General features: G+C 42.9%; 1 protein-coding gene across 1 annotated transcript in view; it reads left to right on the top strand.

Moving 5' to 3' along the window:
- The window catches only part of CHN1 (chimerin 1), a 105,099-nt gene that overhangs the window by 75,620 nt on the left and 14,383 nt on the right, over positions 1 to 15,096 (top strand). The window contains exon 9 of the mRNA XM_074144803.1: positions 10,728 to 10,812. Coding sequence (XP_074000904.1) covers positions 10,728 to 10,812 — 85 coding nt within the window. The remainder of the gene's footprint in view (positions 1 to 10,727; positions 10,813 to 15,096) is intronic.

The following is a 15,096-nucleotide window of genomic DNA, read 5'->3' as shown; positions in this document are numbered from 1 at the left end:
ACCCTTTTCTGGTTGCTTCTTTGATCGGGCACATTGCTATTCACAGAAATGAAGGGGTCTCAGAAATCCCTTTATACTGGAAATACCGTAACATCTCAGCAGAGGAAGGAGAAGCGGAGAATCATTAATGCACAACAACTAGCACTGTTTTCTTGGAGAAGGGAAGAAGACAGCAGCAGCCGCTCCAGAGGCGGGCTGGTGTTAGCAAATGCCCGAGAGCCTTGGCCACAGGGTAGGAGACCTCAGTTCTCCCTCCGCCCCTGCACCTCCTGTCCCTGTGGGGTGGGTAGGTGGGGATGCAGGTGGAGTTTAGACCTTCAGATTCTGTTGCCTTCAGCAGAGCTCAAGTGGAGGAGTGTGGTGGCAGAGGAGCAGTGTAGCAATGGTCCTCACAGGAGTGCAGATGCCTAGGGAAAGGGTGAACACAAAAGCTGCTTTTAACTCTTAAATCATTAAGAGGTCTCCTGAATAAATCTGTTAAGCTAGGTTTTGCTCTGAGGTTTGTTTGAAAGAAGGATGTGAAGACAGCTCTGCTAGGAGTGCTGACACGGCTGGGTTTTTGAAAGGTTTTAATCTTATTTAAATCTGCCAGAATGTGAGTCGTCTCCTGCCTGAAGTGAGCAGGCTGGTCAGCTGGGGTGGTGGGGAGCTCTGTGGGCAGAACTGGCTGGTGATGATCTCCAGCTCTGTAATATTCTCCCGACTGGGGAGGTCTGGTCTCTCATGAGCACATCTTAAATGCAAATATGGAGTGGCTGAATTCTCTTAAGTTAATCTCCTTTACTTTACTTAATAAGTAAAGAAAGGATGATGATTTATAAATGTCAGATCTGGCTGAGTTTTTAATGTCCATTCCTCAGGGTGAGAGCTAGATATTAAAAATAGTTTATTTTTTTAAGCATATTTGGGCTTTTTCTAATTTATAAAAGGTTTTCAATTAATATTTCTGTGTTCTCTATAAATTTAATATAAAAGATTCATTTTCTGTTAATTCAAATATATCAGGTGAAAGAGATCTATATTATTTGACACAGCATTTTATTTAGCTCTTATTAAATAATGGGATTTGAAGGTAAGCTAGAACTGTGAATGTAACTTGTTTGGGTCTGTCTATTTGCATATTTGATTTCTTTTACTTTCCCTCCATATACTCTGCTTTTCTGAAATACAGCATATAGAATGAGATCTCTTGTAAAAAGAATCATCAGACCAAATCAGGACAGTCACTTTCCCATCCTCAAAATTTCAGCCCCACCTTCTTTCACAGAAAGGCTTTTGATCTCGTTCAGTTTCTTACCCATTATGGGGAAGAAATCTCCCCACACTCTCTGGTACACACATATCTATGTATACACATGTGTGTGATGGATATCAAGTTTGTTCTTCCCCCCAGAGTAGATGAGCAATAGCAACTTCTATTTGGAAGCTCTGAGAGATCTGTGGGGTACTCTTTGAAGTGCTGACAAGGATCATAGCTGAAGCCAGTGGCATTACTTTCTTACAAAAAGAAGCTTTATCATAGAAGGAAGTTCTGTAACATTTTGTAGAAGTGGAGAGAGTAGATTTATTCCTAATGGATCCCATAGATTTATTCCACAGCTGGATCCTACCAATAACAATGCTTTTTTCTGTCCTTTATAAATCTCCTATTTGCTTATCTTGTCCCCAAAATGTAGCAACTGTGATATCTTGTAAATTAAAATACAATTTCTTACCTACATGGTAAGTAATGATCTATTCAATAATTTTAAGGGGAGTAAGCAGCTGGGCACCTTCTGGGCAGGCAGGTGAAGGAGGAGCTTCAAGTAACAGCAGGAACCTCAAATTTGAGGGGAGAAGGGGCCTGTGGCAAGGTGCCACGGGGACTGAAAAGTTCCGGGTTGGTTATTGAGAGGAGGACTAGGGGGAGCTCTGGCTTGGGATGTGTGAGGTGGGCTTTAGGCCAAAGGACTTCAACAGCAGGGGAATCTGAGTTGAGTTTAAGGTTACTCCATTTTCTGTCTCTGGTGAGGCAGTTTTTATTAGGGTACTGAACACACAGGATTCCCCTTGCTCAGTGCCCTGGACTTTCCCTCTATGCATCTCCTTAGCTCTCCATCTGCCCCTTACATCCCATAGTATTTTGCTTTTAAAAAAAAAAATACATATGCCTAATGAGCTACCTTCCGCCCTCAGTCAATCCCTACCTGATGTCGAACAACATCTGCACCTCCTCCCCACCATGCTTTGGGCTTGGGCTTCTTTGCCCACTGTTTGTGTGGGATTGGAGAGAACAGCAAAACTGTGCTTGAAAAATGGCAAGGAGGGCAGTCATGGAAGAGGAGCATTAGCTGGGAGCTAGGGGAAGGCTTAAGAGGAAAGGGAAAATTTGAGATTAACAGCAAGAAGTCTCCTGGGTATTGAAACTTGTTAGTCAGTGCAATAACCTTGCCATCACTTGGCAAATTTGAAATAAGCCTGGACAAAACACCTTAAAGGTCTTTACTCCCCTCCAGCTTGTGTGACTCATGGGCCCTGGGGAATTTTTAGCTCCCTTGGCTGGTTATAAGTATTCCTTCAGACACCTCTGGCTCCTGATGACTTGAGCCAGCGGAGCACTCTGCAGGTGTTTCGTAACTGCCAATAGTCCAAGGCATAAAACCACCCTTCTGCCTGGATTAGTGCTGTGGCGCTTCACTGAAGCAAGAAGGTGGCCGTGCCTCTCAGAGCTGGACTGAAATCTGTGTTTCCATGCATCATTTTCCCTAGGATATTGTCTCATTTCTCTCTTGCTCTTCACAAAATAGATACATCTTCAGAAGACTATTTTTTACTATCTTTCTGTGCAGTATTTGGTACTGTCGTGCTGTTTCTAAGTTACTATCTTACTAATGCCTGAGATGGCACAGTCAATTAATTGTAATAAATAACGGTTGCAAGGCTGCTTGGTGAATTGGTGAACATTCAGAACATAATTCCCTTTCAAGCCAACACTTCTTCCAGAGGGGCAAGATGTTTTTCCACGCTTGCTTAAGCCAGGTCAGCAGAGATGGTGATGAGTCTTGTTTGTTGAGATTCCTCGTCTCCCTCCTCGACTGAAGCAACATCCTCCCTTTCTCTCTGAGGAGGACCCGTTTGAAAGGCTGAACAGGGAGCTCCAGAGCAGAGACAATGTACTTTTCCAGAAATAACTGGGGGTAGGGTATAGCCTTAAACGTGCACAACAAGTGAAGGGTTGGGTGAGGACCAGGCTCTACTGGAAATGCTTTGCCAATATAGACAGGCTGAAGCATCACTTTAATGGAGAGACTGCTGATTTTAACAGGAGTTACTCTGCCAGTAAAATGTGTGCTGCTTCTCTGAAACAAATAAGCTAACCTGGCCCTTGCCCAGATTTTACAGGTGTAATTGCATCTGTGCTAGGTGTCTTGCTAGTGTGAAAAGTCGTAGCAAATCACTTCCATGCCAAATCTTATTTTTCTGACGAGCTGCTCAGCAAAGCCGTGCCTAAATGCTGGGAACAAGGAGATGGAAAGTGCAGGAGAAATGCTGCAAAAAGACCAGAAACTGTAACAAACTTACTATATTAAGCAGAGCCATTTTTCTGCGACTTGTAACATGAACTCATTTCTATTTCTGATCTTCTGAAAACTGGGGCAGATGCCGATTTGGGGTAAATTGGTCTAGCTCTGCTGAAAAGAGGATGCTGACTTGTTATTAGGTATGGACCTGGCACTGAATGTATTTTCAAAACATCTTTAATTGAGTCATGGCACTCGAATATTCAGAAAGAGAGCTGGGTGCCTCTAGCACAGTCCCCAGGGAGAGTCTCTGCGCGTTCTCACAGATAAGAAAACCTCGGGAAACTTGATGTTTCTTTTAGTCTCCTAGTACTTGAGGGAAGAAGATGTTCAAAGGCAGGGAAAATATCTGGAGAACAAAACTGGGGGAAAAACTTCCACAAAACTTCTGACGTCTCAGCAGCTTTATGTTGTTGCTTCTGAAACTCATAGCGTATTATAAGATAGTTCAAGCCAGAAAAGCTTTTAGCCATTGATGGATTTTAGTCTCCTAAGGTATTTATTTTATGTTACTTTGACTTTTTTACTTTTTTTGGAAAAGCCAGGGCTTTTCCAAAGCAGATTCCAAACAGCAGAATGTTATTTAACCCCCTCTGGTGTCTTAGTGCTGGTCCCTGAATTCAAGCTTTACCTCCATTTAAAAAAATCCTACCTTCCTACCACACCAGTAGTTTTATTAGTCCCCAGATGTGGATCCTGTGAGTCTTCCATGTGCACAGCCCCAAGAATGGACCAGGTCATGTCTGGGGTGAAGCTAGGAAGCACTCTGCTGAGGAGGACTGGGAGTTTGCATCAAGGAGCACGTAGCGCATGTTGTGCTTTCTCATAATCAACAGCTTTTGCTCCAAATTAGCCTTAACATCATAGCAAAAGCATTTCTATAGCAATCTCATGGGATTTTATAGTCTATTTGCATCATTAAGTATATCATATTTACATGATTACATATAGTGTATATAGCATGTATATATATACAATTTTAATTCTAAGGATTTTACTCAATTTTCACCTCTAGTCTCAAAATTTTTTGCATGGATACAGGTTTCAAGTAACTTGGGCCAGGAATAAAATGGGCAATGTTCCAGTTTCTAGATATCAATTTAAAGAAAATCTGCTATTCCATCCTGAATGAAAAGTGGCAATTTTCGCTGAATTTACAAGTAAAAGAAGCCAACAACCTGCTACTCTCCAGTTTTTTGCTTTGGCTCTTGTAGAGCACGACATACCCGTAATTTCCAGTTGTTCCCTTCTCTGCTGACATGTTCAGCACAAGCCAGAAAGTAAACAAGACATGACAGTGCTTCTGGCTCCAAGTGGATGAGGACCTGGAGGAAGGTTTGCCTGCTCAGCATTCGTGTCAGTGTACCCACTGGCGATAATGATGCTATTTATACTCCACGCTCTGAACCGTGCAGCGTTCAGCCAGCATCTCCGCTCTCAAGAGCTGCTGGACAAAGTCATTGGGGCGGTCCTAGACTGGCTCCCTTTGCCCACGTTAAGACCCCAGCTGGTCTAGGCAAGGTCCGGTCTCATTTTGGAGAAGGCAAGTTCCAGTGGTCTCATTTCCTGACATTTCTGTGTCGCCTTCGCATGGAAGCGATTATCATGCAGATATGGCTTTGCTGTGTGGGTTGTCATGGCATTCTTTTCACTTCTCGGATTACTCATCAGTAGCAATATTTGCCTCACAGGAGGAATATTGTGTACTGGAATATTGGGAGTGCTTGAGACCCTTGTTTTAGAGGCACTATCTAATCATTGTAATATATGCAATGATTAAATTGAAGTGTTGCCCAAACTGATAGTTGAGTCGATTGACTTTTTCACTGATATCTCTTGTGTCCCCTTCCCATCCAGGCAATCTCTGCCTGGACCAGGGATGGATGAAAAGGGCATGCCTGTTGGGTGCCAGCATGGGTACGCTCAGTGCCTGATAAAATCAACTGTGACAGGGAAGACAGACATTAATAATACAGGCTGAGTTCATCGTTTTAATTGAGACTTACAGTGTCTCCCATATCCAATTAAAAGCTTGGTAGAGTCCCAACAGACGGAATTCAGTTGATGGAATTGCAAATCAGCTAGGACCACTGAGCTGACAGCCTTCATCAGCAGTGTCTTATCATCCATGGGAATTTGTTTGAAAGACGGTATAGCCAGCAGAACTGTACCTTTGGAGCACCATGCAGTGCAAATGCTGGATGTGTGCCATCTCTTCGGTCCCCGGTCAGCTTGGTCTCCTCCCCGAGCACCAACAGAGCTTCTACCCAGAGCGTAAGATTCTGGTAGCCCGAGGATAGATCAGCAATGTTTTTTTCCATCCTTTTTCACATTGACGTGTTTCATCCCAACACAAATGGTAATGTCTGGGTTTTCCAAAATGAGTTATTGTCACCAGCAGTTCAGTGTGGAGGGTCATGGAGGAAACTGTTCTGCTCTGTAGGAGCAGGGGTCCTGGTGGAGTGGGCATTCAGGGAGACCATGGCAGGACCCGCTCAACAGGGAAGGCTTTTTTGTATGTCACAAAGACTTTGGTTTTCTGTGTTTGGTGTTGATTTCGTATATTCGTAGTTTGTCAGATCCAGCCTCGCTTTCTTCCCAGCAGTGGCTTTGCTAAAGCTCTGCCGATGCATCCTGTTCTTTCACATCATGTTTGCACAGCACTTTGCTGATATTTCCTCATTCTCTTCCTCCCTGCCTTGACAAGTGATATAATGTAAGTCTCCCAGTTACAAATACTAATTATCTGCTGGCTCATTCTTGGTTTTCAGATAGCAATCAAGGCTAGCTGAACAACTGCCTAGTAAAAACCAAAAGCGTAAAAAATAAGTGGAGTTACGAGATACATGGGTAACTAACTTAAACAGTGACCTTTATAGAGCCTGAGAAATAATGGTGGGAGATCTGCTTGAGGAGTTCGCAGCTTGTGGTATAATCTGTTGTCAGAGCCACTGGATCAGTTTTTATTTGGTTCTCCTAAAACTTTGTCTCTTTCTCTAAGAAATATTTTAATTAAATGCAAAACAAAATAAATGAAATTCTGTAACACTTTTAGTTATTAATCACAGGAGTTAAGCTGTTTTTCCCTGTGTATACGAAAGTCTTTCAAGCCTAAGCAGAAAACTGTCCTCCTATGTAAAATCACAGTAGTTAAATGCTTATTATACCTTGCTGATGTTGTGTTGAGAGTTCAAAATAGAAATGCATAGGTGTAAGCTCAACATGAGGCCCTCTTCTTCGCTCAGACTTGCAGTAGTATGATTTTATCTAGTTTTTGAAGCAGGTATTTTGCTTTAAAATTGTCTAGATTATTCTTTTAAATTGAATATTTCCCCTGCAATTTTACAAATTAAGATTAGAACCAATTTATCTTGCTCTCCCGCTCACCCATTTTCCACATTCTTAAAAAATCGCTCACAGTTGAAGCATTATGGAAAGAGAGAGAAAAAGATTTTGGGGCGGGAGTGAGAATGGAGGGGTTGGGTGATATAAAGCCACAGTTGGCAATCCTGCTCTCTCACATTTTATAAGACAGTAAAATCTGCATATGGCAGATGCTCTTTTTATAAGGGGAAAGAAACCCCTTGTAATTTAAGTCAGGATCTCTGGGATTCTGTTTTCAGAAATTTTTCTGGAAAGTATGTATTAGTTTTGAAAACAAGCAAGTTGCTTGGCAGATTTTTAGAATGGGGAATTAAATATAAAAATCAGAATGCTATATTAAACAGTGTCATGTAATAAAGCAGTATTGTTTGCAGGTGCTGGCTCTTGGAACTAGCAAAGGGATGCAAACGTGTTTCTTTTTAGCGTGCTGCCAGGTCCCACTCTGCAGGATGAAATGGGATCAGAGGCTGTTCTGACCTCAGAAGAACAATTTTTCTCTATTTTCTGGCATTGCTTACTGTGTCTGATTTCATTTCCAGAGATGGTGTGTGTGTATTAGACCAGCGTAGGGTTAGACGTTCGGTCCTGCTCCGTGGTGGTGGGAAGAGTAACACTCCGGCACTACTGAGCTCTGGGAAAGGACAGCACTGCTTAGAAACCCCAAAATAAGCTTCAGATCGGATCCTGAGGGGCTGTGTACACAGGGGACAGAAGGACATTATGGCCTTTGGGCCTCCTAATTAGTATTGCCAGAGAACCTCCCTATTGCATGTCACATAAAGGATGAAGCAAGGTAGAGCATTATGGAACATAGAAAAACCTACTCTCAGCTTTTAGTTTTGAGTTTGCAACCAGAATGATGGATAAGAAAGAGTAATTTGGATGGGGTGGTGTAAAGCCGAGCAGGCTCTGGATAAATCTAACAGAGAAGTTAATTTCTTAACTGATGATATGGAAAGGCATTTGAGCATTTGGATGAAGCCTGGATGCATGGGACAAGAGAACGGTGCTCATGATGCTGAGACAATGATCCTGAAGGGGAAAGTCAATCTTGGTCTCGCAAAGCGTGACCAATGCATAGAGTGGTGGTAGGGAAGAGGAAAGTCTGTTTTGTCCTTGTCATTTTTAAGTTGATGAGTCATGTAAACTTCTCTGAGGGGTGAACTGAGAGCCAGGATGATGTCAGGGGAACTTACTGTAGTAGAAAGGTAAATTTTTTTGTATCTAGATGGATAATTGTTATTAGAAACATAAAAGAAACTGAGCTGATAAAAAAAATTCATAATAATAAAATAAATTTAAAAAATGGAGGGAGGCAAAAGGTTGGAGTGGCAGATTTGGGATGTGATAAACCCTGTAGAAGAGTTCTTAGGGAGAGTCAGGAAGAAGCAGAAACGCGCAGACCATAGTGGGGAGCAAGATGCCAAGAAGGAGGGATGTTCACCACTAAAACAACAGCCAGTTAGAGATTGGGCATCTGAGGTTTGGTGAGTATCGGCACTGGAAACGGCTCTGGAGAGGTCCCCCAGCACCCAGGGAAAGCATTAGAAATGCTTCAGCAAATGGCACGTTCAGTGAATCTGATTAATTGAAATCAGCAAGCAGAGAGGCACAGGAAAGTGTCATTCCTTTTATTGAGCAAGAAATATTAATGTGTTGGAATTTGTTCTTGTTCTGCCTACAGAAAGAAGTTAAAATGTCAACATTTCAAGGAACAAGACAAAATTCCCTCTCCTTTACAATCAGAAATACTATATTCTCTTATAAAACCAAAAAGGTTTCTGAAAAAAAGATTATTTTTTGCTCCAACTTTTGCACTGTCTTTTTTTTTTCCCCCAATTTCCCTCAACAGAATTTTTGACAAATATTTTAAATAAGTGTTTTGGGGCAATGTTCCTTTGACCAAAAAAAAAAAAAAGATGGTGACTGAAAGGGAGCTTTCTTTTCCCCCCTGAAAAAGTTTTTAGTCCTGCAGGCATTAAAGCACAGCGTTTTGCTTGAGGATATTAGAATGTGCTTATTCTGGGAAGGGAACACTGCCAAAGACCTGGGAAAAAACCACAAGGCTGGGGAAGAAAGCCAAGAGGATGTGGGTAGTGCAGGTGGGTAACGGAGAGGAAGGTGTGAAAAATCTCTTTGTGGTGAGAGGGGAAAAAAGAAAATGGAGATTACAGCTGCCGACAGTCTTGCCATCGTTTGCGTTGTAGAAGTCAGCTGGAGCTGCAGGGAGAAGGGGGCTCGTGGGGCACATCGCACCTTCAAACGGTGCATGTGAGCGGGTGCGGAGGGCAGCTGGCGGGGCTGGGGGCAGGCAGGCAGCCTCTGCCAGCGCTGGCAGAACACGACGCTTCACACCATTACGCTTCCCCCAGAGATGCTCGGCAGCGTAGGGCTAGAGGCAATTATAAGCCTAGCTTAGCACAGACAGGCACGTGAATTACTTGGTGAATTCAAGAGTAACTTTCCAAACTAACACAGCGATCTACCTTACTGCTGCTTCCTGGGCAGCAAATGCCCAGGAGGCTGCAGACCTTCCACCAGCCAAAACTGAAACGTGGTCTGAATTGCTGGGTGCTGCTCTGGGTTGTCACTTGATTGAGGTAAGTGTCAGCTGGGGTCCAGCCACTTGTTAAATCAGCAGCGCAGGGGATGCTCACCACGTTGGTCAGGCCACTTCACATTTTGCTATTTATAACCAGAGCCCCGTGTGGATGCCGGGCACGTGCGTTTCAACGAGCTCCTTCTCTCTTCTGCTCCACACGGATCCGACCGGGCAGTGCACGTGCGTGGGGTTACCGCCTGCTCCCATACCCGCTCTGTAACTCTGCAGAACCGAGTGACTTAAGCCTGAAGCATTTTTACTACATTTCACTGCAAATTTCATTTCTTTATGATCAGCGGTTACTGATTTTTTTTGTCAGCCTGTCGATTCTAAATAGAGGCTCGAAGGCTTTTACGCTGGCTAAGGATGTAATGATTTTCTCTGCAAAGAATCCTGTGGTTTCCTACAGCAGGAACTTTATCAGAATAACATCAGAAGCAGCTAATGGTGGCTGCAGGATTTGTAACAAGCATGTGAGCTGGGATTGAAAGCACCATTGCGTTTTTTTCTTCCTTAGCTTTGAATTTTTTCCTGGTTCAGTGGATTCTTGTTTCCACTTAGTAGATTCATTTGGATTTTCAATATGTAGCATTAGTCTGAAAAGAATAATTTCCTTTTAGAGTTATTCTAAACTGGAAAGCCCCTGAGTGCGTTTGCAGTGTTTCTGGGTAGCACTGGTATTTTTGCCTGGCAGGACTCCCTCCCCCCGAGGCAAAATCCTGCAGCCCCCTACATGTTCCACACAGTACCTTATGGAGGGGAGGGCAAAGCAGAAGGCATTTTGAATTAAGAGGTAAACTCTTGCACGGTCACTGCAAAAGCCTCGCCTCGTGGCTAAGATCCTCCTCAGAGAGAGGGATGCTGAGAAGCAGGAGGAGGGCCGTGACCTGCCACTGTTCCTCTGCCCCACATGGTCTGGGAGCAGATCCCCCCCCAGACCTAGATCTGCTGCTCCGGACAGCTCGGGATGGAGAGCTCCTGTCTCCCATAGGTCTGCAAGAGCCTTGGCAGTTAAATCTTTCTTATGTTTCTTTCCTGCAGTGATAAAGGGAAACTTCCAGCGACTGCATGTGGTGCCTTCAAAGAAGAGGAATTCTGCCTTGTTTAGACATATTGATATTGATATCTGTGAAACAGTTGGGTCATTTTCTGTAATTTTCCTTTCTGCTGCTGTCTTGCAGGTGCACACGTTCAGGGGCCCACACTGGTGTGAATACTGCGCCAACTTTATGTGGGGCCTCATTGCTCAGGGAGTAAAATGTGCAGGTAACAGTCATTCAGTTTTCTTTTCCTAAGACAGTCCTAATGTAACTTCTTAATGCACTGACTGCTCCACCGTCACGCCGCGTGGCAAGGGTCTGATCTGACCCCTGTTAAAATCTAAGAAGGGAAGATGTCCACTCTACTGCTGATGGTTTCGGGTACCTGTTTCCATAACATCACCGCAGTGATGCCGAGCATCTCCCAAGCAAGCACAGAGGGGAAATGATAATCCTCATTAAGGGATTCATTCCTCCCACCCCTTTCAGAATGGAGGAGACAGTAGGTGGATGTATTGGTAGGTGTGGGAAACTCCCTGAGGGTCTCAATGTGCAAGGTGGGCAATCGGCAAATTTCACATCGCCACTGTGAAACAGGCATTCAGGTTAATTTTCTTTATAAGCCAGCAGATTCCCAGCGTGCCACAGACCCTAAGTCATGTCTCCTACTTGCAAACTCAAAAGAAAGTAAGGAAAGGGATGATGAATAAGGGATGCCTACTGAAATGTTACATAAACATTCAGGTGCTGGTAGAAATGTATTACACGCATGGGTGTCACTGCCAGCATTTCTGGGATAAAGCTTCTCTGAAGTAAAACAATTTGACAGTTTTATTGATATGATTCTTCTGAAAAGAAAGGACAGTCAGCTTTTTTCAAAGGCAAAACCAAAAGGATCAAAGTGATCAAAATAGTTTACTGTATTTAAAAAGCATTTTATGACATTTTAGCAAGCAACCACATTTAAAAAATGGTGCAAAGAAATGTTGATGTATGAAGACCGGCGTATGTTGCCCTGGAAACTGAATTTTCAAGCTAATTTAAGAAAATCTGCTCTGTCTAAAGCTTTCTGAAATCTTGTCTCAAGCAAATAAGAGGGCTTTTTATCACAGAACTGCAAAATAATGTAAAACTTAAAATAATTTATATCCAGATGTGATTAATATATTTTAAAGTCCTTCGCCCATAATTATTTGAATGCAAAATTCTGTCATTATCAATAGACTATGCACTGTCCAGGATGTGTTAGAGAGCTCAGCTCTGTTTTAGATGATGATTATGTAAAAATGGATTTCCTTTCTCAGTATTTTCCCCCTACTAAGTATTTAGGGTTGCAGCCACATCCTTCACTTATGCGTGAAGACTGTTAGTACTTTTTGCTGCTGTCAGTTTTGCACAGGGTGTACAGTGCTAGAAGAGAAAGTGGAAGCCTCATGTTGTTCTTGAATCGTTTTCTGATTGAAGTAGTCATTTTTTGATGACACGTGAGCCAGTAAGTCTGCCATCTTCCTTCCTTGCTTGAAGTAGATTCCTGAGTTTGGGAATTCAGGAGAAATATCAAGTGTTTTTCAGATTTATATTATGTAACTTTGATCCAGGAGATCAATAAAATGAACAGTGTAAAGGCACACAGTGCTGCATGGTGCTGTGGAATGAACAAGTAATACTGCTTTTAGAATTAAAACTTAAGTGCTTATGATTTTATACTGCCTTATTTTTTTCTTTCCTTTTTTTTTTTTATTTAACTGAAGTAGAGCTGATTTTCTGGTTTTATGCAGATTTTTCTAAATGATAAGTTTCCAAAAGCTTCTAAAGTCTGGGGTTTTTTTCCTTCTTATGAGGATGGTAATAAGTACTGCATGTCTCCTTTTTTCCTCCTTGCAGTATAGAGGAACATATGTGTATTAGATGACTTCATAGGTTCAGAAACTATAATTAGGGCTTTCTATCTTGTGTAAGGTTTCATATCGGTGTTGGTAGCTTCCAGTAATTTAGATGATCTTACTTATATTTTAAAATCCCATGTTGTACGACCACACTTGCTTGCTGAAGCATCAGTGAGGCATGGGGTGAAGCTGAAGATTTTCGGGGTATGCTCGAGGTCACTGGGCACAACCAGGTGAGGTGCTGGTGTGCAGCATCGTCAGCCGAGGTTTACAGAGGAGCAGGTGAGGAGCTGTGTGGTGGCGAGGCTGCCAAGTGGCGCTTCCTCAGCCTGGCAAGTCTGGTTGCTGCATGTGGTCTGCATGGCTTGCTTGGGGCTGAGGAGCAGGAGAGCTGTGCTTTCCCGAGGGCATGGGTTGCAGCCGACCCATCTCGCTTGTGCTCCCCTCACCGCAAGGGTAGCTTTTAGTCACGAGCCGACCTCAGCCATCACTGACTGACAACTAGGGGCTTCCCAGATGATTTTATTCTCATAAATTTCATAGAAATGAGACGCTGGATAGAGGAGAGGGGCTCCAGGCAGAGCCCCATGGAGGTAGAGATGGCAGGACAAGGCTCAGCAGTTCCCCTGTTCTGTGCCTCACCTTCAGCAGTGTCTACCTGCTCCCATCAGCTGAGGCTCTACAAGCCATCAGAGCGAGAACGTGTACAGATCTGGACATATCAGAGGAAAGTCAGAGGTGCACAGATACCTAGTGAGAACCTGTGTAACCAGTGTTAACATACTAGTGTGGAAGAGCTCAGGCTTGAGTGCCAAGAGTTTGGCTGAGTTTACAGGGGTCTTAAGGTGTCTTTTTTAAAAAAAAAAAAAGTAATCATTTTGCTTCTGAACTGAACCATTTTAATATGGAAACAATGAGGCACAGTAAACAAGGAGCCACATGAGGCCATTGCTTTTCAGAGTGGGCTCATGCTTCAAAAAAATTACAGCTTTTAGCAGGAGGCAGCCCACTTGCATTCAAATGGGGTTCAATGCCACTCCAGTGAAATCCACAAAATCTGTTTGGTGGCCTGTATAACCATTATATTGAAAATACCTATGAGCAAAACAGCACTGATCATATGTAATTTTATGCTTTTTAAAGCATTTGCTTTTTATAGCAAACAGTTGCACATCTCAAGAGGACTCTCTTTCCTGTACAGAAGTGCTAGGTTTAAAAAATACAAATGGATTTGTATTGGGCTACTCTCAACCATTTTAAATCCTCTAGTCTGCAGAAGCACAAAAACACGCAAGAGGAGAAGTATGGGGCAGTCCAAGAGTGGACAACAAAATAAATGTCACCCATTTCAGAAAAGAGGAACTGGAGGAAAAAATGCAGCTTATTTCTAATGGCTGATAGGTTAGTTTTTGTTACACAAACTAAGCCAATCCTTTGAAAAATAATAAACCAGAACCAAACATTCATAACAGTACACATCCCATAGCAACCAGCAAGGATGCCTTAGCAACTTGAGCTGCTTTGACTCATGCTTTGTTGCAGTCTGGCATGATTAAATGCGTCCCTCTGCCAAAATACAGCCTTGAGGGCGTTCAGTATCTTGTCAGGTACAGTCCTGTATGATTAACCCCTGGAAGATGGGTTCTCCCTAGCTTATCCTTGTTCAGGTTTTATGGCAGACAAAGGAGGAGGAGTACATCTTTTCCTTCCGTAAAGACAAGAGGTGAATGTATGCACTGTGTTTGCCACCTGAAGGGTGGCTGTTGGTTGAAGTAAGATGTTGGCTGTCATCTTGACTACAAAGGTTTTGGGATTGATGCAAGCCACCAAACATGGGATGACTTCATTGTCTTCCAAAATTAAGACTTAGGGTGATGTCCTGGATTTGGATCCTGTAGGAAATGGAGGACTTAGTCTGGCTTCTGCTGGAGGTATGTCCAGCAGAACAGGAATAATTTCTTCCTTAAATGTTATTCTCTCAGATTTGATCTTTATTTCATCAACTTCTTTAAAGTCAAATCTGCTTCCTTAGATTGAATCCCTATGTTAGACATCTGCCCTACTGCCTCGGAGGAACGTGCTTCCAATTTTTGCATCCTAGCCACAGGCTTTTAAAATTTTTGTGAAATGAAGGCTCATCTGTATGCAAGGAATTTGCCTTTTCTGATGGCATGCTCCATCTCCAACGCGCTTTCCTGCAGGCTTTTGCCATAAGTAGAAATGACTAAAGAAGTGTTTGAAATTATAATGCCACCAGTTTGTGTAAACATTGCAGCTCAGCAGAAGCTAATGAAGACATAAGAGTTTACCCCAGCTCAAAATCCAAGGCATGAACTTAAAAAAATGTATTCTTAATTACATTCCTCCTACGTAAGGCTCCCCTGTGCTCACAGGGCTCATCCCATTGCCCAGAATGTGTTCAGGAGAGAAACTATAATAATATCAAAGAAAATTTGCAGATAAGCACCAGGGAGTTCATTTTATGAATGATACAAACACATAACACCCAGTAGCATTAACAGAGAATAGTGTGTGTTCTCAGAGACTAGAGCATGGCATTAATGATGCTGTTAGTGTACTATCCCAGCAGACTTGTAGACTAGCAGGCCAGTAGACTTGTCAAG

The sequence above is a fragment of the Numenius arquata genome, chromosome 3 (genome assembly GCF_964106895.1).
Source record: "Numenius arquata chromosome 3, bNumArq3.hap1.1, whole genome shotgun sequence".
In the NCBI taxonomy this organism is placed as follows: Eukaryota; Metazoa; Chordata; class Aves; order Charadriiformes; family Scolopacidae; genus Numenius; species Numenius arquata.
The sequence above is the reverse complement of the archived record's forward strand: the minus strand, read 5'-3'. Positions and strand labels throughout refer to the sequence as shown.